The sequence below is a fragment of the Oncorhynchus mykiss genome, chromosome 8 (assembly GCF_057628025.1).
Source record: "Oncorhynchus mykiss isolate SJ-2025 chromosome 8, ASM5762802v1, whole genome shotgun sequence".
NCBI classification, from domain to species: domain Eukaryota; kingdom Metazoa; phylum Chordata; class Actinopteri; order Salmoniformes; family Salmonidae; genus Oncorhynchus; species Oncorhynchus mykiss.
Window position 1 is genome coordinate 20,072,221 of NC_143029.1, and position 26,238 is coordinate 20,098,458.

General features: G+C 43.9%; 1 protein-coding gene and 1 pseudogene across 2 annotated transcripts in view; both read left to right on the forward strand.

Moving 5' to 3' along the window:
• LOC110529202 (laminin subunit alpha-2-like) overlaps positions 1–23,547 on the forward strand; it is a 167,588-nt pseudogene extending 144,041 nt beyond the window's left edge. The window contains exons 43-63 of the transcript XR_016482752.1: positions 6,587–6,767; positions 8,114–8,275; positions 9,001–9,115; positions 9,899–10,070; positions 10,256–10,415; positions 10,535–10,613; positions 12,901–13,037; positions 13,748–13,759; positions 14,029–14,158; positions 14,760–14,954; positions 16,725–16,879; positions 17,189–17,366; positions 17,813–18,059; positions 19,230–19,450; positions 19,501–19,538; positions 19,574–19,752; positions 20,087–20,240; positions 20,464–20,622; positions 21,312–21,422; positions 22,097–22,328; positions 22,711–23,547. The product of XR_016482752.1 is annotated as a laminin subunit alpha-2-like (transcript). The remainder of the gene's footprint in view (positions 1–6,586; positions 6,768–8,113; positions 8,276–9,000; positions 9,116–9,898; positions 10,071–10,255; positions 10,416–10,534; positions 10,614–12,900; positions 13,038–13,747; positions 13,760–14,028; positions 14,159–14,759; positions 14,955–16,724; positions 16,880–17,188; positions 17,367–17,812; positions 18,060–19,229; positions 19,451–19,500; positions 19,539–19,573; positions 19,753–20,086; positions 20,241–20,463; positions 20,623–21,311; positions 21,423–22,096; positions 22,329–22,710) is intronic.
• A 228-nt stretch (positions 23,548–23,775) lies between these two features.
• Positions 23,776–25,958, forward strand: LOC110529203 (uncharacterized). The gene is given in 12 exon segments (XM_090183038.1): positions 23,776–23,784; positions 24,150–24,265; positions 24,267–24,436; positions 24,439–24,575; positions 24,578–24,752; positions 24,755–25,070; positions 25,072–25,140; positions 25,142–25,187; positions 25,508–25,583; positions 25,586–25,832; positions 25,834–25,887; positions 25,889–25,958. Coding segments are annotated over 12 exon segments (1,485 nt in total).
• The last annotated feature ends 280 nt before the right edge of the window (positions 25,959–26,238 follow it).

The window sequence follows — 26,238 nt, forward strand, 5'->3', positions numbered from 1 at the left end:
GTTCACTGATTAACCCTAGTCCTTCACCTAGCACCACTTGCTGGCCTGCACTAACCTCTATCTCCCTTGGATCACCAATCAACATAGTAGTGGTAACTATTTTGATAAATGATTTATCCTTAGAATGAAAGATTAGTGGATTGTCTGTTTTGTCCCATTTCTTTTTCTTAACTTCCCTCATCATTGGTCCTAGATCTTTAGATGTGTAGCCCTGATTTACCAACAATGTAATGTGAGGGACGGAGTCTGAGACATTGAACCATTTCTGCACAAATTCAGACCCGTCTCCGTCCATCACATTCATTGCAGCTCCTTGTTTTCCAATGATAATATACTGTGACATTATGGGTGCTTTCTGTCCATTTGCCCCCATAACCCAGAGTTGTTCTAATAATGGGTCCTGGTGTGGGTCAAATTGCATTGTACAATGATATTCAGATTTAGCTCTAACTGCTTTAGGTATTTGGGCCTGAATGAATTTACCCCATTTCCTTACAGTTCTATCTACGTCTGATTCAATGCCTCCTAGCCAATACACATTAGCCGTCCCTTCTGCACCTATCACTGGTAATTGTAATCCTGTTCTTTCAAGTATCACTCCATCCGGAGAACATTTGATTTGTAAACCCATTTTACATAGTGCATCTCTACCTAGTAAATTAATTGGTGTTTGATCTGACACTAAAATTGGAATTGTAGCAGATTTGCCGTCAGCTGTTAGACGAACTGGAGCGGTCATTGGAATTAACTGCGTATGTCCCGAGAATCCTATTGTTTTGGCATATTTGCCCGACATGGGGAGATGAGAGGCATAGTGTGGACTTACACATGTGTAAGTGGCTCCAGTATCTATCATCATGGGTGTGCCTCTGTTTTCTATCTGAACCTGCAGTATAGGTTCTTGGTCAGCTTTTGTTGTTAATATTGGAAACTGACCCTTCCCCCTAGGATTCCCTGGGCATCCCTAGTAGCGTTGATTGGGCCCTGACCATGAGTTTACAGGGCCTGAGGGTTGGTTAGGCCCTGACCATGAGTTCACAGGGCCCGAGGGCTGGTTAGGGTCGCCTCGCCAGTCATTGTTTGGATTCCACCCATTCAGATTTGGTTCGTGGGTCGGAGCACTACTCGCCGGTGGTGGTCTGCTATTTCTATTTCCCCCAGTCCGATCCTGCCACGGGTGTGTAGGGCATTCTCTCCTGTTGTGTCCTGTTTGCCTACAACCCCAACAGGTGCCAGGCGGCCCTCTAGAATCCACAGTTCCCTTGCTTTTATCAGATTGTACGTTTTTCTGATGTTTTTTCCCACCATTCCAATTCGGGGGCTGTGTATACACATTTACTACTGGCGGTGCAGTGGACACTTGGGCCCGCCCAGGGCCGAACAGCTGTGGCTCTCCTGGGGAGACAGCAGCCATTGTTCCCATCTCTGGCCCAGGGGTCGTGACAGCTGCTTGGACCTTCTTTTTCCCTCTGTTGGTTAGCTCATCCAACTGCAATTGGGTCAGCCTTCTCTGAATATCTTTTCCTTGTTCCATCTGTCTCTGTTCATCCTTCCTGTGTTTTTCCACCGCATGAACCACGTGGTCACAGAATTCCCTGTAGGGTTTTGATGTAAGTCCCACCACATCCTCCAGCCTGCTCTTTACCGGCTGGGGCATGGCTTCTATTATTGAATTTCGGAACATAGTTGTCATCAGTTCATTGCCCTCAGGGTCTTGTTCTGTTTCCATCCTCCACCTTTTCAGCTGTCCATGTAGGTAGGTGGCTGGGTTTTCTGTGGCTCCAATGGCTTCGCCCCTCAGTGCTTTAGGATCCACTTTTGTGGGATATGCTTCCCTCAAGGCTCGCCAGATGGCTGGTCTGTATCTGTTGAACAGTAGTCCATCATTCATCACTCCCCCATTTGCGCCATCGATGCCCCCGTCCTGCATGATCTCTCCCATAGTACGCATGCTCGTCACCCTGGCCAGTAGTGCCCTTATGTCGCCCACCGCCAGTAATTTCCCCACAGTATGTTCTTCAAAGGTTCTGATCCATTTACCCGCTCCTTCATTCAGATCTGGCAGACGGATAACCAACCCCTCCAGGTCCTGCGTAGCCCATGGCGTGTAGTGTCCCTGAGTGCCTTTTATTAGGATTGGAAGCTGGCCTTTATAGTAACCAGGTTCTTTTCCTAAGGCCTTCCTACAAGTTGCAGGCTCATTTCTCATGCTCTCATGTGAAGCCCAGTTTTGATCTCTCTCCTGTTGCTGTGCTCTTATTTTTTCTCTTATCTCCTCGCATTCTTCCAGTATCTTTGATTTTTGAATTTCATACTCTCTACAGTGTTGGTCACTCTCTTCTTCTTCCTCTCCCATACTGCAGAGACTCTGTCTTGCGTGGTAGTCTGCTAGTGCCTCCAAACCTTTCTTAAAGCATTCTACCTTTTTTCCATTTATTTTCCCCATTGTTAGCGGTCCTGTTTTTTCATATTCTCCCATTTCCATTGCAGCCAGGGTTTCTCTCAAGCCTTCATAACAATTGAAGACTTCCTCTGAGCTTGGATTTTTCTCAGTCGTTCTCTTTCTGCTCTCCGTTGAGTGAGTGGGCGCCCCTGTTGATCCAGGTGAGACAGCCCCCTCTCTCCCTTCTGTTAGTTCTACTTCACCGCTTATGTCCACCCGTCCTGTTACCATTGGAAATTGCCCATTGGAATAAGGTGGAGGTTTAGTTACCCACTCTTTTCCTTCCGTTGCCTTGTCATCTCTCTTCAGCATTTCTCTTGCTGTTTTCATGCTTTTTAACAAACCAGTTCCTTCTTCTTTGAACATTTTTAATATTTCATTCTCTCTTTCCCGTTTATCTCTTCTTTTTTGTTTCTTGTCCTTTGGTTTGTAGTTCTTTATCAGTGTCTCCATTTCCTCACACACAGAGACATCCAATGTTCCCTCCGCTGGCCATTTGGTGGTCAGTTTTCTTGTGCGTTTCTCCCATTTCATGGAAGTTCTCATTATTTCTTCTTTGCTCAGTGGATGCCTTGCCCCTAGGATCTCTACCGGTGTTTTATTCATTTTGTTCGTTTGGTTGTTCTGTTATTATGGCTCTTAATCAATTTCTAAGGATAATATATCTAATGTTTTATTTATATTATCTCCGCCTTTTATTTCTTTCTTAATCCTAGCCGTTTGATCCTATGGTCAACTTATTAGTGAGGCCAACTTCTCTCCTTTCCTTTCCTTCTCACTATTTTCAGCACCCCCTTCTGCCCTTCAGGCTATTTTTAGACCCTAGCCTCTGTGTACACAGAGGGGCTATTGTCTATATTTCCTCCTTACTCTGCCTGCACAGTTTATGAGTTATACATGTGTCCTGGATTTTATTTAATCATTACTCCTTATCCTACTCGACTTAAACTTATTTCTAATGCCATAGTATAATTTCAGTTTATTAGGGATTCTGCTTTCTTTTTTATATTACACACTATTCTATCTCGTTTTATACTATTTGGGTTATGCTTCTTAAATTATTTTATTGATTTCTAGTTTCAACACCTATCTATTGTTTATCCTTACTTTCGTTTCCTATACCTAATAATAATACTCAGGTTATGATAAGAATCACTCTATGATTGTGTCTACTGTGATAGAGGACTACTTTTGTCGGTCAGAAACATTCAACCTTTCTAGTCTGTCACAGGAAGGTTGCGCACTCCCTCTTCTGGACGTTCTGTCTAAGTACACACAACCTGTTCTTATCTCTACCGTTCTATCTTCACACAAAATTACGTCATATCACTCTTCACATTCATGCGTTTATTTCCATTCATTCATTCAACCTTTTATTCCTATCTGAAACCAACACAGTCTATTTCTAAACCCAATACACTTCCTCCACATGAGCCTAAATTATCCTGTAGGATTTTTCACACATACCCTTCGTTTTTGCCTAAAAACGACCTACAATGTCTTTATCGACTTACTTCACTTCCTCAACATAAGTCTAGACTATAGGATTTCTACGATACGATACTGCAACTGTCCAATCGGATCAGTTTGTTTTCATATCCCATTCATCCACCCCGTACTGATCTTTATCCAATAATTAGAACAATATCGCGGCGTGACCTACTGATTTATAAACCCCCGCTTAGCTAGACGGAGCGTTTTGTAATCGCAGGATTTCTTTTTGCAGTTGAACGTCGCACAATCAGGCCAACATTTTTCCTGCGTTCTAAATACTCGTCCGTACAGACCTCTTCTGTAGAGCGGTAGCCACGAATAGTTATTTCACTGCTTTTTATTTTACTTTCTAAATATTCGTCCGTTCAGACCTCTTTTATAGAGCGGTAGCCACGAATATTTATTTCACTGTTTTCTATATTCTGTTTTCTAAATATTCGTCCGTTCAGACCTCTTTTATAGAGCGGTAGCCACGAATATTTATTTCACTACTTTTTATTCTACTTTCTAAATATTCGTCCGTTCAGACCTCTTCTATGGAGCGGTAGCCACGAATATTTATTTATCTACTTTTTATATTTTAACCATATAAGCAGAAAGCTGTAGCCCTGCGCCCAGTCCCAGCCGTTCAGCCAGAGAGCACACGACAATCACACCAAACAAGCCGCCCGAAAGTCCCCTATATGAGTGGCCCACCGAGGGAGCAGTCCGAATCACGCACCCGACACGGGTCGCTCGCCCAGGTTGAATGGGGTGTGTTTACGCACACTCCAAAACAGGTCCTGAAACGGTCGAGCCCGGCCAAACTGAATCAGACGGAACAACTCCCCCAATTAAACCAGACACACAGGTCCGCTCAAGCAGCCTGACCAGAGCAATCGCCCGCGCCCTCCGTCCAAACACCCAACACCAGCGAAGTTCACAGCCCCTGCCTATATACTACCAGACATGCATGCACGTTTGTATTTGCTATACAATTCCCAAGTTTACACACACATGCAATTTTATTGAATTTCAAAAGTTCTTTAATCTGTAGTTTTAGGAAATTTAAAAGAGAGACCTACTTGACACTCCCCCCGCTGATACAGGATCTCTGAAGCAATCTACCCAAACATTTCAACTATTTTGTAAGAACTTGCTTACCTTGTTATAGTTGGGCGGCCACCATTGTTTCGTCAGATTGCCCCAAAGAACCCGCAACCAGCCAAGAGCGTCCGGACCCCGTCTCTCCTGGCAAGCTCGCCAAGTATGTGGTGGATAATTGAATCAATTATAACGCATGCCAGAACTTGTGAAATCAATCAGGCTTTTAATACAAGAGTATTGCCAGCCAGGATGGTCCGCGGAGCACACACCGCTTCCCAGAGCCCTGGCCCTCATATTTATACACATACAGCATATACGTCCATCCCATATGTAAATAGACATATTTCCCCTATCCATCTGCCACCATTATCTTTCAGTCTAGGCTTCCTGCTTGTTCACGCCCAATAACGCCCACATCTTCTTTTGGTTAGTTTATAATGGTGGCAGGATTCTTGCTTCGTCCTAAAAAAAATAGCATGCGTCTGGTTATTCTATAGGCCTGTTCTTTGGCCCTGCACTTAACCTATGGTTCTCATGTGTGTGTATTTTTGTCAGCCATCTGTGTGTTCCCTTTTAGTGAATTAGTGTCCCTGCACTTAACTTATGGTTCCCATGTGTGTGTATTTTTGTCAGCTATCTATATGTCCCCTTTCAGTGTATCCAATTCTCCCTACATGCCTATGTGTTCTATTTACTCCCACAATAGGTCAATAGGCTATGTGTCTCCTCTTACTTAGTGTATCCAATTCTCCCTAAGTGCCTATGTGTTCTATTTATTCCCACAAATAGGTCAATAGGCTATGTGTCTCCTTTTGCTTTAGTGTATCCAATTCTCCCTACGTGCCCATGTGTTCTTTTTACTCCCACATCACATACCTGTATATGTGTTTAACAGATGTTATTGGTCACATACATGTATATGTGTTTAACAGATGTTATTGGTCACATACCTGTATATGTGTTTAACAGATGTTATTGGTCACATACCTGTATATGTGTTTAACATATGTTATTGGTCACATACCTGTATATGTGTTTAACAGATGTTATTGGTCACATACCTGTATATGTGTTTAACAGATGTTATTGGTCACATACCTGTATATGTGTTTAACAGATGTTATTGGTCACATACCTGTATATGTGTTTAACAGATGTTATTGGTCACATACCTGTATATGTGTTTAACAGATGTTATTGGTCACATACCTGTATATGTGTTTAACAGATGTTATTGGTCACATACCTGTATACGTGTTTAACAGATGTTATTGCGGGTGTAGTGAAATGCTTATAGATCCAACATGACAGATGTCAAAGCAGCACCATCCAGGTTAAATATGGGAAGGTATCAGTCACTGAGGAAACTGACAGACAGGCTGTATGGTGCAGTAGAAACATCTGAAAGTTGAGCAGCAGTTCACAGAAAGGTTTCTGTAAGTCATGTATGACTGACTACCTTCAATAGCCCGTACCATGTTGGATTACCGTTCTCTCTCTGATTTACAGTAAGACTTTGATTATTGCTTTCAAGATTAAATGAGTACATAAGGTATCGTCCAGAAACAGAGGCTAAGCTACAGGTCACGAAGTCCAAGGCAGGAGATGCCAACGACACAGCCAATAATGTGCTGGCCAGAATGAGAGACATGAACCTGAACTTGATGGGCCTGCAGAGGAACAACAGCAAGCTGGAGGACGACGCCATCAAGGCTAACAACATGATCCAGGATCCTGAGGAAAAACAGTAAGAGATCTTCTGGGTGTTGTAGTTCTTAAGGGTAGTCAAGCCTTAGCTACAGTACCTACTGTATATGAAATGATTGTCTGTGCCATATCATGAGCTGATTGACTCAAAATGCATATTTTATTTTTTTTCAAACCTGTATTACTCTGGCACGTTTGTCTCACACAATGACATTGTATAATTCTGTATCTCACATATTATTTTCTTTCTGTCCCATTTTGAACCCCAACAGCTATAATTATGTCAAGAAGAAAGGAGGACCAAGGCACTTTTTATATAATTAATTAAAGTGCCTTTATTTGTATGGCATATTCAATAGAAACAAAGTTTTAAAAAATCTGCCACGTTTCAGCTGCATGGACTTTGTCAGGGCCTTCTTGAATGCATAGCAATCTTTCTTCTCATAACAGCTTTCAGCTCTTTACCTTTGATGCTTCTAAATAAGTGATTAAGATGCCGCCATCTCTCCGCTGATCTCTGACTAATAGGCCTGGCTCACAGAAAGCAGTGGCTGTGAACGTGCTACAGTAGTTAATAAGGAAGAGTGATGTTTTTAGACTGATGTCTCTTCCCTGTGTGTGTGTGTGTGTGTGTGTGTGTGTGTGTGTGTGTGTGTGTGTGTGTGTGTGTGTGTGTGTGTGTGTGAGACGTGCGTTGTGGTGGCTAATTTCTCCATTACCAAATGAGGAGAGATACAAACTTCACACATGTCAGAGTTATACTTGAACTACATCTTTAATAATAAGAGCTTTGCATTAGCAATGACTTTCAACGATTCGCCATTTCTAATGAACCATTGATAGTGACAACACAAAAGTACAAAGATCTTTTATAGCCAAGATACACCCCTCTCAACCTACATGATGAACCACAGACCTTCGGAACAGTCCACAAAGGAAGACATTATAATGAGAAAGGTGTATCCCTTAGCCAGATAGCATTCGCTATAAATTATCATTCAGTTTGGTCCCTAAAATGAGTTTCTAATCTCGTTCCTGATACTTCATAGCACAAAAACATTACCTCATGTTATCTGGAATGCTCTTTAGGTTTTATCACCCAAAGACATCGGAAATCTCCTCTGTCAGTGTTATCTCATAGAGGCCCATCCTCAGTAGAACACACACACAATAGTTAACAGAATACTTTATTCTGTCCAATAAAACAACCATTATAATGCAATACAAGCACTATAACATAATCTTGCAATTTTCCACGACAGCGTGTGTTTGTTCGTGCTTGTGTGTGTGTTTCTGTCTGCCTGTGTGGGTGTGTGCTTGCGTGTGTGTGTCTGCTTCTGCATGTGTGGTGTGTGTGTGTGTGCATGTGCGTGGCCGTGTGTGTCTATCAGTCCATGCAGCAAGGCCCAAGGTGAAGGACCTGAAAGACAAGGCAGACAGACTGCTGGAGAAACTGAAGCCCGTCCAGGACTACCGGACAACCTGAAGAAAAATATCCCCCAGATTAAAGAGTTGATCAACCAGGCGCGCAAGCAGGCCAACTTTGTGAGTCACACTCTTCCTCTCCATCCCTCTCTCTCGTTCTCAACTTCCCCTGTTTTCACGGCTGTAATCAGTGGCTTTTAAGATGGCCATTCTGCTAATTGTGCCATTGTGTCATCACAGAAATCACGATTCACAACTCTTTCTAGGAGAGTTCAGTCACACACAGTTGGTTCTTCCTAAAGTGATGAAAATGAAGTCACCTCCCTGTAAATCCCTCCACCCAGCTTTACCCTGTGGTTCACATGCATTGCCACCGTTTGAGTGAAGGCTCTGTTCAAAAAAGAAAAATTAGATCAATGTCAAGGCTTTTTTTACATGTATTTTTTTACAAAAGTGTAAAATAACAAATTGTTTCTCTTGCCTCTAAAGGACCTTGTATTTGACTTCTGTCACTACACAATTGTGTTTTCCTGAGTGTTCCTTGGGCCTTTTCATTGCTATTAGCTTGTGAGCATCGTAGAGCAAAACATATCAGTGTTCCTGAGAGTCTAACATTTTCAGAATGGGAACATAACAATTTGTAGCTAAAATCGGTCAGACTTTACAGCATACAATCATTGCTTTACAGACACTGCTGTAGCTCAGCTTCCATCCACCTCACAGACTAATAGCGGGCATCTACGGATTCAGTGGAAATAGACACATGCAATAGAAGATCCCTGAGCGTTCCTTGGGCTTTTTAAGTGCTCTCTGTCTGGTGATCCATGTGATGTCTCTCTCCACAGATTAAAGTGTCTGTGTCCTCCGGGGGAGACTGTGTCCGTGCATATGGACCAGAAATCAAGAAGGGTCGCTACAACACCATCAGTGTGAATGTGAAGAACACCTCCCCTGATAACCGACTTCTACCTGAGTCAGAGGACATAGCACCACACTGGGATGTTAGTCACCTCTGTGTGTGTGTGTGTGTGTGTGTGTGTGTGTGTGTGTGTGTGTGTGTGTGTGTGTGTGTGTGTGTGTGTGTGTGTGTGTGTGTGTGTGCGTGTGCGTGCGTGCGTGCGTGCGTGCGTGCGTGCGTGCGTGCGTGCGTGCGTGCGAGAGAGAGAGAGAGAGAGAGAGAGAGAGAGAGAGAGAGAGAGAGAGATACCCCAGTAAATCACTGAACTATAATAAGGGAAACCTCAGGGCAACAAATAATGTGTGTGAAACGTAACATATTAGGGCCATTTAGTGTTTAGGTTTGGCTCATCTCTATTCTGGGATGTGTAATGTGTTGTTGGCCAATTCATTTCAAATCATTCCACCAGTGGTTACTTCCCAACATACTAGATAAATACCAATTATCTTAAAGTCAGAGAGAAAATAATAAAAGGTTACTTGTTTCCCTGTGTGATCCCCAGGAGAGAGTAGGTGATATTGCCTCTATATACTGCAACAGCAACCACAGCGACCACAGCAATTAGCCGCCAGTTCAAACCGGACTATTTAATCTGTCTTCATCACTGATTTCCCTGGGGAAATCACACTGCTGTTGTTCATCTCTTGATTTGCCAGTGATTCTTCCCCATTATCTTATTTTAATGTGTCCTGCTCTGTTCTCCTGCACTGTGCTACCTACACTACAGCAACCAAGAGAGACAGAATAATAATGGACCTGTAATGTTATCAGATAGGAGATTGCAGTGCTGCATCTTATTGGCTCATCATCTGTCTGCCTCTAGATTGACTTCCTGGCAATTGAGATGTGTAAGGGCAAGGTCAACTTCCTGTGGGATGTGGGCTCCGGAGTGGGTAACGTGGAGTACCCTGACACGACTATAAACTATGGCAACTGGCATCGCATCGAGGCCTCACGGTAGAATACCATTGTTATTAATTTTCTATACCAGATATTTTTCAGAGCAAAGATTATACATGGATAGAGAGATTTGTCTATCAGTTTACTTATGAATTCATTCATATTTTAGCATTGATTGTGCCAGGTAAGCTTCTTATTCAAAAATCAGACTTCTCGTCTGATCATTTCTGTTTTGGTCCCAGGAATGGCATTAATGGCACCATCTCTGTCCATGCACTGGAGGGTCCCAGAGCTGGCATCGTGCCCACCTCTAAGAGTGGCACCTCCCCTGAAGGCTATACGATCCTGGATGTGGACCAGAATGCCTAACTGTTTTTCAGTGGCATGTTGGGCAGTGTGAAGGTAGCTGATATCACTTTGTCATACAGTAGTTTATCCCGGAGCCATTTAGACATTTTTACCCGTTTCTATTTTGGAAGATGCAATGGTATTCACTATGTGTTTCGTTGTTTGTCCTGTAGAAAGTGGTCAAAACCACTACTCTCTCCCGGTATATGAGAGTGACATACCTGGACAACAAACCTATCGGCCTGTGGAACTGTAGTTTAAGAACATTTCCCTCAAGTTGATGTTTCTAGAGCCTGTGTATTTTAAAGAACATTTTCCTCAAGTTGATGATTTTAGAGCCTTTGTAGCTTCATCAAATCAAATCAAATGTTATTTGTCACATGTGCCGAATACAACAGGTGTAGTAGACCTTACAGTGAAATGATTTAACCAACAATGCAGTTTTAAGAAAAAAACTAAGAAATGAAAGTAACAAATAAGTAAAGATCAGCAGTAAAATAATAATAGCGCGTCTATGTACAGGGGTTACCGGTACAGAGTCTATGTGCGGGGGCACCGGTTAGTAGAGGTAATTGAGGTAATATGTACATGTAGGTAGAGTTATTAAAGTGACTATGCCTAGATAATAAACAGAGAGTAGCAGCGGCGTAAAAGGGGGGCATTGCAAATAGTTTGGGTAGCCATTTGATTAGATGTTCAGGAGTCTTATGGATTGGGCATAGAAGCTGTTTAGAAGCCTCTCGGACCTATACTTGGCGCTCCGGTACCGCTTGCCGTGCGGTAGCAGAGAGAACAGTCTATGACTATGGTGGCTGGAGTCTTTGACAATTTTTAGGGCCTTCCTCTGACACCACCTGGTATAGAGATCCTGGATGGGAGGAAGCTTGGCCCCAGTGATGTACTGGGCCGTACGAACTACGCTCTGTAGTGCCTTGTGGTCGGAGGCCGAGTAGTTGCCATATCAGGCAGTGACGCAACCTATCAGGATGCTCTAGATGAGGCATGTGTAGAGCTTTTTGAGGATCTGAGGACCCATGACAAACCTTTTCAGTTCCCTGAGGGGGAATAGATTTTGTCGTGCCCTCTTCACAACTGTCTTGGTGTGCTTGGACAATGTTACTTCGTTGGTGATGTGGAGACTAAGCAACATGAAGCTCTCAACCTGCTCCACTACAGCCCCGTCAATGAGAGTGGGGCATGCTCGGTCCTCCTTTTCCTGCAGTCCACAATCAATCTCTTGTCTTGATTACGTTGAGGGAGAGGTTGTTGTCCTGGCACCACACGGCCAGGTCTCTGACCTCCTCCCTATAGGCTGTCTCATTGTCGGTGATCAGGCCTACCACTGTTGTGTCATCAGCAAACTTAATGATGGTGTTGGAGTCATGCCTGGCCATGCAGTCATCAGTGAACAGGGAACGCTGAGCTGTAGTCAATGAATAGCGTTCTCACATAGGTGTTCCTTTTGTCCAGGTGTGAAAGGGCAGTGTGGAGTGCAATCTGTGGATCTGTTGGGGAGGTATGCAAATTGGTATGGGTCTAGGGTTTCTGGGATACTGGTGATGATGTGAGCCATGACCAGCCTGTCGTAGCACTTCATGGCTACAGACGTGAGTGCTACGGATCGGTAGTAATTTAGGCAGGTTACCTTACTGTTCTTGGGCACAGAGACCACCATGGTGGTCTGCTTGAAACATGTTGGTACAGACTCAGACAGGGAGAGGTTGAAAATGTTAGTGAAGACACTTGCCAGTTGGTCAGCGCATGCTCGGAGTACACGTCCTGGTAATCCATCTGGCCCTGCGGCCTTGTGAATGTTGACCTGTTTAAAGGTCTTACTCACATCGGGTGCGGAGAGCGTGATCACACAGTCATCCGGAACAGCTGATGCTCTCATGCATGTTTCAGTGTTATTTGCCTCGAAGCGAGCATAGAAGTAATTTAGCTCGTCTGGTAGGCTCGTGTCACTGGGCAGCTCGCAGCTGTGCTTCGCATTGTAGTCTGTAATAGTATGCAAGCCCTGCCACATCCGACATGCGCCGGAACCGGTGTAGTACAATTCGATCTTAGTCCTGTATTGACGCTTTGCCTGTTTTATGGTTCGTCGGAGGGCATAGGGATTTCTTATTCATTTCCGGGTTAGAGTCCCGCTCCTTGAAAGCGGCAGCTCTATCCTTTAGCTCAGTGTGGATGTTGCCTGTAATCCATGGCTTCTGGTTGGGGTATGTACGTACACTCACTGTGGGGACGACATCATCGATGCACTTATTGATGATGCCAGTGAATGATGTGATGTACTCCACAACGCCATCGGAATAATCCCGGAATATATTCCAGTCTGTGCAAGCAAAACAGTCCTGTAGCTTACAATCTGCTTCATCTGACCACTTTTTTATTGACCGAGTCACTGGTGCTCCCTGCTTTAGTTTTTGCTTGTAAGCAGGAATCAGGAGGATAGAATTATGGTCAGATTTGCCAAATGGAGAATATTGTTGAACAAGCAAGTAATACCTTTACCCTTGTTAGTTTCCTCCCACCCCAGCTACGGTGGCCATCGTGGACATATACTCCAATGAAGAGGAGAAGCTGGTGCTATCATCAAGGCTCTGCCACTGGGCTCAACCTCAAAGAAGATGAGAGGATTTACTTTGGTGGTTTGCCAACCATTGGAAATTATAGGTATTTCCTGTACTCTTTAGGAGGTTAATCACCTCCACAGTAGGGCCTAATGATAGTATTATTTTTTTTTACACACACACACACACACACACGCATGCACACACACACACGCGCACACACACGCACACACACACACACAACTCTGTGTCTGCATACTGAACACTACCTTTGATCATCAATCTCACTTGGGTTAACATGTGTAAAGGTCTGTAAGAAATCCCAATATGGTAATTTGGAACTTTCTTCAACTAAAGTACACCTCGTGTCGCTTTTCTTTACACCTCTGCTCCGTGTTTTGCTCAGACACTCAGTACTGTACAGTCTGTTACTGTTTGTTCCTGTTCTTCTCATATTGTCACGTTTGGCCATAAAAGTTGAGGGCTGACAAGGCATATAGCCAGATTAACAGACAGACAAACAGACAAAGATTTGAGTTTCCATTAGAACACCTCTGTCTGCTCCCGGACCTTGAGTCAGTGTCACAGTGTCATTGTCGCTGGCCTCTCTGGTGTTAACTCTTTAGGAACTGTCACATAAATAGTAACAATAGGTTATGTAGATATGACCTTCACAGTCTTCGGCAGTATGAGAGGTGTATTCTATAGGTCTTTAAATCACACATGGAGAACTGAATGTACTTTTGAAGTTTCTGTCTACGTGTGTCATACTTGTCTTAATATGCATATATATTGTATCTTTTGCTCCTACAGTATTAAAGCAAGGTAATACATGTACTGTTAAAGTTTACTGTATCACCTTTTGCATGTACTTAGCATAGCACATTACTCTCTAAAGCATCCCTGGTACCTTGGCTTTATGCATTTACTTCACAAAAGTATGCTTACTTAGCTCATTGTAAATAAGAATTTGTTCTTAACTGACTTGCCTAGTTAAATATATATAAAAAAAGTTTATATATATATATATATTGCTTTAATGCAATATATGCTGGCCAAATTGCAATTGAGACAACTCTCTCTTCTCTTTACAGGTCAGAGGTTACCAAGAAGAGGTATGCTGGCTGTATGAGAGACATTGAGGTTAACAGAACCCCCTGTAACCTGCTGAGCAGCTCCGACTACACCGGCCTGACCAAAGGCTGCTCTGTAGAGATCAGTTTAGCACGTCTTCTCTTTCATCTCCCTCTTTTTTACAGGCACACTCATGAAATATGGCCAAACATTTTGCGAAAAAAAACAAGAATAATAAAAACGAGTGGGGCATATAAATAACAGAGAAATCTCTGCTTCTGAAATAGTTATTTTAGTTAGGGGAGAATAGTTATACACACATTCACACCACAGACACAGAATGTAAAAGAGTGTAGCAAAGAATTGAGTGGGAGAAGTCATTTTTAATTTAGCAACGACTGGTTTGTACGTCTCAGTTGTGTTCAGTTGTGTTTGTAAAATGTTTGCAAGATTTCACACTCACTTCAGTAGGCCTACATCCATTTCTTGTTGACCCTGTGTCAATGCCTGATGATGCATCTGACAATGCATACTGTGCTAATAAACTCTACTCTAACAGACAAGGTTTATTATTATGTTCGATATAACTCTGAAATTGATATGGACATTATAAACAAAACAACACAAAGTTATACTATATTGTTCTATTATACAGTATTCAGATTATAAAAAGAACTCTGCCAATTACTGATGACTTTCAAATGATTGTGCTGTGAATGAACATCATGACTGGTCTCTCTCTCACCAACAGAACCTCCATACAGTGAGCTTCTCCAAGCCAGGCCACGTGGAACTGAAGTCCATGTCCTTTGACGCTGGTACGGAGATCAGCCTGTCCTTCGCAACCAAGAGTGACAAGGGCATCATCCTGTTTGGCAGTGGGGGCAACAATGGGACCAGCTCCCAGTTCCAACTCCCCAAGAGGAGACACAGGCAGTCTGGGGAGGTAAGAGGAGGTGGATGAGACACACACATGCATACACGCATACACACACACATACACTCCTCGTACACACATATACTGTACACGCACACACACACACACACACACACACACACACACACACACACACACACACACACATACACACATAAACACTCACTTCAGTGATACAGCTATCAAAGCATGCTAACACAGCATTAAGTCCTCTATAATGTCACCTCCTTGTTCTTTATGTCATTGGATCCTATTACCCAGTAGAACTGGAATGGCTGTTGGAGGTGTTTCTTGGTTCCTGTAATTGAATAAGGAGCACTGTGCTGTCTGGCTGAGTTGCTTTGAAAAACTAACAGCACATTGATAATCAACTCCTGCTGTGTGCGAAGCTCCTTATTAAACTAACTATAAAAGAGATGGATTGCCTGTGAGGTTTAATGATTATACTTTCACCCGACAGCAAACAAAAATTGATAATCTTTCACAGAGGGCTAAAGGCTGGGAGATTTGCGATGACAGTTTTGATTAAAATATGACTTTCTACGTCTCTGTTAGGGCACCCTTCATCTCTCTCTCCATCTCTCCTTCTCTTCATCTGCAGACCACCACATCAATTAGTGCCTGTGGCTGCAGGAAATGATAGTGGGTTTAACCTCTAACATTCTCCCTGCAAGTGTCGTTAGTAAGAAATACATTATACAACAGTCCTCTGATGGATCACGTCCAATTTAACGATGACCCTTGGTAAAGGTCCAGACCGTCACCTTTAAAAATCATTAGACCTAGTAAATTAAGTGAGTGTCATTTCGAATGAGTACACGTCGGCCTCATCTGTCTCTCTGTCCTCGTCGTTCATTCTGTCAATTTGCGCAGGGGACAGGAGGAACGCGTGCTGAATCAGACCATAGTTATTGTAGCAGTAGCACTTCCCCTCACTCTCCCTCACTCTCCCTCACTCGCCCCAGGCAGACTCCCTCTGTGCATGCTAGTCTGCAATTCCAACGCTGTGGTGGGATGTGCTCACCATCTCGCTGGACTGATTACAGAGAATTTAATCATAACAAGAGGCACTTAAATCTATCTACTTCTCGTCTAGTATGTTTCAGAGAGGGCTGCGCTTTCTTTGAAGCTCTGCCCAAACAGAATCCAATCAAGGCGTGTAGAGAAATGGAGGACTTACATAAACGCTACAGGCCCTCAGGGTTGAAAAGCATATCGGTATGCAATTATGTAAAGTTGACTTCCTTTCTCAAAGTATCTGAGGTTTCATCATTATTGAACAGATTTTTCTTAATGTTTCTGGGCATAAAGTTCTTATTGTCTTTGAACATTCAAGGCTCCATATTGTATGAAGCCTGTCCTGACTTGCTCCATGTTGTATGAAGCCTGTCCTGACTTGCTCCATATTGTATGAAGCCTGTCCTGACTTGCTCCATATTGTATGAAGCCTGTCCTGACTTGCTCCATATTGTATGAAGCCTGTCCTGACTTGCTCCAGATTGTATGAAGCCTGTCCTGACTTGCTCCATATTGTATGAAGCCTGTCCTGACTTGCTCCAGATTGTATGAAGCCTGTCCTGACTTGCTCCAGATTGTATGAAGCCTGTCCTGACTTGCTCCAGATTGTATGAAGCCTGTCCTGACTTGCTCCAGATTGTATGAAGCCTGTCCTGACTCCAGATTGTGTCTTCTATCCAATGGTTTTATGCACTGAGTGTGTTTATGTATTGATTATCTGTATAACCCTGTGTCCCTTCTCTTCTCCACTGCCCCCTGCAGCCCTTCCTGGCTGTGTTGCTGAACAAGGGGGCCCTGGAGGTGCTAGTGTTTACAGGCAACCACAGCCCACTTCAAGGTGGTCCGCAAGCCTGACCAGGGCATCCTGCATAACGGGAGAGAACACACACACACACGCATTGAGAGATTGGGCAGCAGGTAAGATCACACACACACACATACACACATACACACACACACACACACACACACACACACACACACACACACACACACACACACACACACACACACACACACACACACACACACACACACACACACACACACACACACACACACACACACACACACACACACACACACACACACATTGCTATACACTGAACAGCCTCATATTGCACAATAACTTGTGTCTTAATGAACTAGTTTCAAGCCATTCACTTTTAGCTAGCTCTACACAGAGCTGGCTCAAAATGTCTCACTGTCCTGCGTGTCTCTGTCTTGGTCATTTGCAGTCCAGGTGGATGAGGAGCTGAAGAGGGAGCAGGGCCTTCCCAACGAGCAGCTAATGGGCGTCAAGAGACTGTTCATCGGGGGTATCCCCGCTGACATAGAGTTCAGCTCCCAGAGACCCAACGTCCACTTCGAAGGCTGCATCTGGAACCTCATGATCAATACCATGTACATCTCTCAGCAGCGCCTATTATCTCCCTACTATCTCCATATAACGATTCATTATCCTGATCGTAGATATTGGCTCATTATTAGTAGATATGATTAATGGAAGGCTATGTGGGAAGTGTTGTAAATGTGAAGTATTTGTTTCATTGGTTGGTTTCTCCCAGTTAAACAGGTTGTAAATGCAGTCATTTGACACCTTGACCTGTTTTGACTGTTTTTGTCTATAGATGATAATACATTCATATCATTAGGCTCAGGGCTCTCTCTCGCTTCCCAGTGGACTAAACACAGTTCACCCATATTTAGTTGGCTTTAATGGGGCTATCCTCTGTGATAACCATGTTCATAATTCAACTGATTACATCATCACCCATTAACACACTTTCTGTGTATTTGTGTGTGTGCACATCCATGTGTGTGTTTGTTTGCTTGTGCACGCCCTACAGCCTCACAGACTTCTCCCAGCCCGTGGCCTTTGAGAACGCAGAGATTGGCCAGTGTAACAACCTGGCCCCTCCCCCTCCCCCGCTTCCCCTCCCAGAGGAGGAGCCTGATGAGGAAGAGAAGGCCAAGGAAGAAGACGTGTCCCAGACGGTCCAACCTGAGGCTCCACCACCCACCCTGACACCAGACAGACCCTCTCATGTCCCACTCGTATGGGTATCAGGGAGTAAAAGACAAAAAAAATGCACATTAAAGGACTAAGTTCCCAGCCTATGATGGAGTGATTTATTATCCCCATAAAGAGCTGTCATCTGTCCCCAGCACAGCTCAGCCAGACAGACCGGTTGGCCCTGAGTCTAAATACACCATCAGAGAGGTTGATGTGGCTGGAATAAAGAATGGGCCGTTTTCCAATCCATTAGGTCTGTTTTATAGGTAAAGCTGCAGTGTTGACAGGGCTCTTTCTCATAGCTCCACTGCTCCATCTATCCTCTCTAGCTGACAGCTGAGGTGCTGTAGCAGTATTCTCTCTGTCCTCGCTCTGTCCTCCTTGCTCTCTCGCTCTCTTTCTGTCCTCTCTCTGTCTCGATCTCTCGGTCCTCTTCGATCTGTCTCTCTGTTTGTCTCTCTGTCTCTCTTTCACTCTCTCTCATCCATCCTTCCAGACTCATCCATTCTCTGCTAACCAAGCTGCCTGCATTGGCCAACACCACCTGTATTTTCCTCAAATATTCTCTTGATATATCTCCATAGTATGTATCATTGTAGGCAAATGAATAGATTGCTACACTATTGCCACTGGTGGTACAACATTTTCTTGTAGAACTAATCTTTTTCTTAGCAATGTTCCTCTAGCTACCTGCTGTGCTGACTTTCGCCATTCATGACATCAGTGACATCAGACGTGTGTCTGTGGAATCTTCATTTGAATGGATTTCAGCCATAGACCTTCAACACCAAGCCTCCTGTGTGAAGATGTGTTGCTTGTGAAATATACATGCACACACTTTCCATGTCCATATTCCAAGTATTGCCAGAAGACATTTGACTTTCAATAGGGATTTTCTTAATTTCTTTCTAAGTAAATCACTATGGTTTTAGTAGTTCTGTTTTATAAACAGGCTACATATGATATTTGCTGTACCGTGTGCAGTGGGAAATAAGTGTATGCAGTGTAAAATAAATGTCCCTTTAAGCAATGGGAGCCTTCCTGGCTCAACAAGAATATAGAAAGAAAGGACCATTCTACATTGAGAGAGATGTATTGTATAATGCAAGGTCAGAGGAATGTGTCTTCATGTTCTGAACAGAACAAAATAAGTGATTCATGTTGGCCTTGCAAAAACAAATGTACATTTTCTGATAGTCTCAAAAGCAAATCCATGTCTTTTTCAATAGCACCATCTATTGGCACGTTAGAATAGCACTTCATCTAGAAACAGAAAGCAGGTCAACTATATTCATATTAAAATGAATGTTTGCATTGTGTTTTTAATGCATTCTTTGAATGAGATCATCTTAGCTAATATGAATGGTTTAAGTCGACTGCGACTCCCCCGTCCCCTACAGGCCTCCCGTGCTGCCGAGGAATCTCCAGTGGTCTTAGAAAAAGCCAAACAGTTTGGGTTCTCCAAAAACAGGTCAAGAACAGGTATATAGAGCTTTCATTTATTTGAAAAGTCCCAATGAGACATTTCTTCTTTAGATCATGCGTCAGTTCTGTAAATATCATATTGGACTGACTGTTGTGAATCTGTTTGCTTACAGGCTAATCATAGAGTTTGAGCTGCAGATCACAGCAGAGTCAGGCCTGGTGTTCTACATGCCGAGGATCAACCACACTGACTTCGCCACCATTCAGGTGAAGGAGGGCATGGCCCACCTCGGCTATGACCTGGGCCACGACAACACCTCCGTTATCAACGACGGACACTAGCACAAGGTCTGGGATCACCTAATGTACCTCTCGAGCCAGCCGGAGAAACAATCATAATAATAATTTAGCATGGTGTACAGTCTGTTGGCAGTTACCATCAGTTCTATTTCACTGTCTGAGTGAGTTTAGATCGTGAGAGCAGACAGCTAAATACTGTGTCACAATGACACAACTACAAAACCACATCATTTTCTATTTGACTAGTTCATTGACCAAAACAGGAGGCAAGCCAAAGTAATCAGGAACTACAGTTCCTTATTTCCATTATGTATTAAAGATATGTATTTGTATTGTCCTTATTTACCCCTGAATCTTTCCCTTTCTGCGGTCTCCGATCCAGGTGGTGAGAAAGAAACAGAGAGGTGTACTGGTGATAGACAACCGCTACTCCAAGCACACCACCAGCCCCAAGAAGGCTGACATCCTGGATGGGGTTGGCATGCTTGTACATAGGTGGCCTACCTGTCAACTACACCACCAAGAGGATCGGACCAGTACGTTCATACACGCTTCCTCACATTTCATTTGTAGGAAATAAAACACAAAGCCTTATACACTGTATTACTGTAATTGTATGCATTTACATATGATCCGTTGAAAGGGTTGATGTTAGAAGTAATCATTTACAATTTATGGGATAGATTCAACAGTAAATTAAACTTCTCAGTGTAAAGTCATATGTTATAGCACAGTTAAAGGTGTGTTGTGTTCTTCTAGGTCTTGTATCGTATCAATGGCTGCATCAGGAACTTTAAGATGCTGGGTATTGTGTTGGACATGGACACGCCCACCTCCAACCACCAAGCGGGCAGCTGTTTCATCATCACTGAGAAGGGAACCTACTTCGATGGCATTGGATATATTTAAAGCAGGTACGTTCTGACACTCAAAACTTAGAACTATAACTATAGGAAAGACTCCAGGCTATAGTAGCATACCTATAAGATTCTGGAGTTTTCCTGACCAGGCTATTGTAACTTAACTATAAGATCCTGGGGTTTTCCTGACCAGGCTATAGTAGCATACCTATAAGATCCTGGGGTTTTCCTGACCAGGCTATAGTAACATAACTATAAGATCCTGGGGTTTTCCTGACCAGGCTATAGTAACATAACTATAAGATCCTGGGGTTTTCCTGATCAGGCTATAGGAACATAACTATAAGATCCTAGGGTTTTCCTGACCAGGCTATAGTAACATAACTATAAGATCCTGGGGTTTTCCTGATCAGGCTATAGGAACATAACTATAAGATCCTAGGGTTTTCCTGACCAGGCTATAGTAACATAACTATAAGATCCTGGGGTTTTCCTGATCAGGCTATAGGAACATAACTATAAGATCCTGGTCAGGAAAAACTCCTGACCACACAATGCAATATATCCTATCAATCACAAAATATAACTCCTCGTACACCAAAGTTTCACAGATCCAATTTTTATGACAGTATAATGACTCCCTGTCAAAATAAAGGTGAAATAAAAATAGATAACTTATTATTCAATCTCGTGGGATTTGTTGTATCAGTTCTGACTGTTCCCCGTATCTCCTGTCCTCTGGTCCAGTGGGTTCCTACAGGGTGGAAAGTGTAGACGTCCCAGAGCAACGGGGTTCTGCTGGTGGTCAGCAGCCAGGTGGACACCAAGATGGAGGGCCTGGGCATCGTACTGCACGGCGTACACACAAACATGCAATACAATACAATGCAATACAATAAAATTTTAATCAGACTATACACTCTCTTCTGTAAGCCTAACAACAATAATGAGTGTGCAAAGCTATTGTACTGTATAAATTCAATAATGGGTTTCAACAGAATCATAAATAACAGTCATGTTTTATGACAAACTGCCTACTAGACAAGACAGGTGTATTCTTTTTTTTTCTTTTTTCTTTTACCCCCATTTTCGTAGTATCTAATTATTAGTAGTTAGTATCTTGTCTCATCGCTACAACTCCCGTACGGGGTCAGGAGAGACGAAGGTCGAAAGTCACGCGTCCTCCGAAACACAACCCAACCAAGCCGCACCAATGTGTCGGAGGAAACACTGTGCACCTGGCGACCTTGGTTAGCGTGCACTGCGCCCAGCCCGCCACAGAAGTTGCTGGTGCGCGATGAGACAAGGATATCCCTACCGGCCAAACCCTCCCTAACCCGGACGACGCTAGGCCAATTGGGCGTCGCCCCACGGATCTCCCAGTCGCGGCTGGCTGCGACAGAGCCCGGGCACGAACCCAGAGTCTCTGGTGGCACAGCTAACACTGTGATGCGGGTGCCCTAGACCACTGCGCCCCCTGGGAGGCCAAGCCAGGTGTATTCTGAGTAAAGTATGTCTTCTCCCTTTCCTAGCTGCTGTTCCACGTGGACAACTGGGTGGGCCGGCTCACAGCCTAGTACCAGCCTGAGGCAGAGGCCTCTGTGACGGTCAGTGGCACTCAGTCACTGTCCACAAGCTCCGCCATAGGCTGGAGATCATTGTGGACGGCAGGAAGGAGCAAGCAGAGAGCCCCAACACCAGGTCCAACACCGCTGACATCTGGGACAGGTACATGATACAACAGCACTCACCAAGCATATCACACCTGGGACATGTTCAGTAGAGGCACCTGGGACATGTTCAGTAGACGTACCGTTGTGGAACATTAAACATTCAGTTAGAACTGTATCATGTAGAACATCTTGTAGAACAGACATGCCTCTGGAATCAGGTTACATATTAACTCCTGAACATGACCCTGGATACTGTGTGGGACATTAAAGTTGTGCCAAACCATGCTTCACTACAACGTTGAAGATGTTTGTGATTTACTTCCTATCTAAACCTCAGGAGATATTTAAAGTTATAACCTCCAGCAGTCATCGGCTACCTGACTTATGAAATAGATTCATGAATTTGTTTAACGGGCCAGAAAATTACAGTCATAAATCAACCGTTGTCTTTTATCTCTTTTCCTGAGGGGCTCAAGCAGTTTGGCTACCAGCACTTCATTCAAAAGCTGCATGCGCAACCTGAAGATAACAAAGGCATCCAAAGTGTTGGAGGTTCAATTCAACAAGGGCCTGGAGTTCAAGGAGTTTCAACCTCTCACCTGCCCAGCCAATGCAGCCTAAACACAGACTACCAAAGCCTGTCACTGCCAGAGGTACAGCAGCAGCACCAAAACACATGGAGACACAACTTACAGGACTGTAACTTCTCTCTCATTCTGGATCAGCGGGCCAACCAGCTTTATACCAAGGGTTTGGATTGCTTTTTAGAGTGTGAAGTATACAATACAAGTGAGTGGAACCTTTAGGAAGACGTAGTATAAAATCATGGTTCATTTAAAGGACTATAGATCCTCTTCTTTATCCTGTATGTCCTAAGCCTCCTGTGTCTGTCTGTCTAAACTACATGTGATGTAGCATACCGTATGTATGTTGTGGTTGGAATTTGTACTCTGTAACAACAAACAGCATTTTGAAATCCATGCTTTGAAGGAAATCTGTCTTTATTACAAAACAATTGTATTGTCTTTATTACAATATCAAACCATGGCCTTTAACTTATACTCGGGATCTTGAGGATTGCTATCTGCTTCATATCCAATAAATTTGTGTTTGCAACATTTCCTCCAACAAGGAACTGCCTTAGTTTGCTGCTCTTCCTAACCGTCTGAAGCAAGAAACTCTTACTGTCAATCTGGTACACACACTTTATTTGATGTCTATTCTACAGTAGGCTATGTCTAATATATATGGAGCAAACAGTGAACTGGACTGAAATGGGAAGAATTGTGAAAATAAAATGCTAAGCAACATATATGTTTGTAATTTTATTGGGAAGTGCATTTTTTTCTTGTAATAATACCATGATGTATGAATGCTTAATTCAGTTCTACAATTGTCTTCAGTGCTATAACAACTATCTTTTCTGATTAATTTCATTCTTATGAGCTGTATTGGGGAACACCTCTGGGGGGGATGAGCTCCCCAATCTGACGGACCAAAGGCTAACGACTCATGGAAACGGAGAACCGACTACGAGCATGGAATGTGTATGTGGAAAGGTCGGCAAGAATGCCCAAGGCCTAAAGATGAATTAATTCTGGATTAAATGTTTGGAGGGGAAAGTACAGTGCCTTGCGAAAGTATTCGGCCCCCTTGAACTTTGCGACCTTTTGCCACATTTCAGGCTTCAAACATAAAGATATAAAACTGTATTTTTTTGTGAAGAATCAACAACAAGTGGGACACAATCATGAAGTGGAATGACATTTATTGGATATTTCAAACTTTTTTAACAAATCAAAAACTGAAAAATTGGGCGTGCAAAATTATTCAGCCCCCTTAAGTTAATACTTTGTAGCGCCACCTTTTGCTGCGATTACAGCGTAAGTCGCTTGGGGTATGTCTCTATCAGTTTTGCACATGGTTTGGCGCAGTGAAGCAGGAGTCTACGAGAACAACGTACACCATGAACTAGAGAGCTGCGAAAATCCACAAGATCAGGCAGGAACTGAAGGTCCTCAAGAAACAAAGAAACAGCAACAAGGAGGCCAGTGACGAGCATCTTGAGAAAGATGCGTAGGGCTGAATGGCATAGAAGATGGCAGAAAGAATGAGCCAGGAAGCGAACTGCCTTTATAGCCAATCCCTTTGGTTTCACAAAGCTGCTACTAGGATAGAAGCTCAGTGCGAACCTGGCTTGTCCAAAGATGAGATTGACCAGCACATCCAGAGCACATACAGTGACTCCGACAAGGAGCAGGAGTTGGGTCAGTGTAACATCTTGATACACTCACCAGCACCGGTCACAGAGTTTGACAACAGGGAGCTGAGCTACTCCTGAAAGAAGTACAGGAAGTTGTGAAGAGGGCAAGGTCTAGCTCAGCTCGTGGACCAAGTGGAGTCCAGTACAAGGTCTATTAGCACTGCCCTCTGTTACTCAAGCGGCTCTGGAAGATCATTAAGGTCAGCTGGAGGAGAGGCAAGGTTGTACAGCAGTAGGGATTGGCCGAAGGAGTTGGATCTCAAAGGAAGAGGATTCTGAGAGAATCAACCAATTAAGGATCATCTCATTGCTAAGTGTCGAAGGGAAGATTTTCTTCAGCATTGTAGCCAGGCGGCTGGCAGACTTCCTCTCTAAGAACGGCTACATCGGTACATCGGTCCAAAATGGACCTAGGTGTTTGGAGCACACAGGTGTGGTGACCCAGCTCATCAAAGAAGCGCAATAGGACAAGGATGACGTGGCAGTGCTCTGGCTTGTCCTTGCCAATGACAACAGATTGATGCCTCTTAAGCTGGTGCAGACTACAATGAAAAAACACCATGTCCCAGACAGTGGCAGACCTCATCCTGGACTCCTATAACAGGTACAGCATGAGAGTCTCAGCAGGGTCAGTAACATCAGTGGTACAGACTGGAGGTGGGAATCATCACAGGCTGCACCATCTCCGTGATCCTGTTTGCCCTGGCGATGAACATGATTGTGAAGTCTCCTGAAGCTGGGGTGCAACAAACAACAATCAGAACCGTTATGGACGACCTGGCAGACACCACACAGTCATTGCCAGGAAGCAGGTGGATTCTGTAAGGGTTGGAGAAGTTGATTGGATAGGTGAGAATGAGCTACAAGCCAACAAAATTGAGGTTGATGTCGTTGAAGAAGGTCAAGGTCGTAGACAGATTCCGCTTCGTCATCGCAGGAACACCAATCCCCACAGTCTCGAAAAAGCCAGTGAAGAGCCTTGGCAAGGTGTTTAACAGCAGACTGAGGACACAACATCAATCCAGTCCACCTGTCAGGAGCTGGAGACCTGGCTGAGAGCAGTTGACCGGTCAGGACTGCCCGGAAGTTCAAGGTGTGGATGTATCAGCATGGCATCCTCCTGAGAATACTCTGGCCTCCGCTCATCTACGAAGTCACCATCTCCGCAGTCAAGAACTTGGAGAGGAAGGTCAGCAGCCATCTCCAAAGGTGGTTGGGGTTTTCAAGAAGCTTTAGCGGCATAGCCTTCTATGGGAACAGCAACAAGCTGAGGCTGCCCTTGAAGTCCCTGGAAGAGGAGCTCAAGGTCACTCGGGCGAGGGAAGTGAAACACTGCCAAGGGGAAGGAGAGACACAGGCTGGTTCAGGAGGAGATGAGATCAGCTGTGAAAGAGGTCCAGCAGAGCAGTGGGAATAAGACAGCAAAGAGCCTGGGCGAAGTAGGACCAGGCAGTGTAAGCGAGCTCGGCCCAACTGTCAGAAGATCACTTTAGTTTCAGCCAGGCTCAAAATCCAAAACAAAATCTAAAGTACGAGGGACTGGTCATCAACTGTTGGAAGCAGGGTGTGGAAGGCTAGATGTGTGCCTATCGAGGTAGGCTGTAGTGGTTTAGCTGGGCAATCCCTCTCCAGAGCCCACAGTACACTCAGCATCAATGGATCGAAGACGAGGAGAGCCATCAGCAACAACATCAAGGCAGCTGTAAAAGCCTCAATATGGCTATGGATCAAGAGAGGA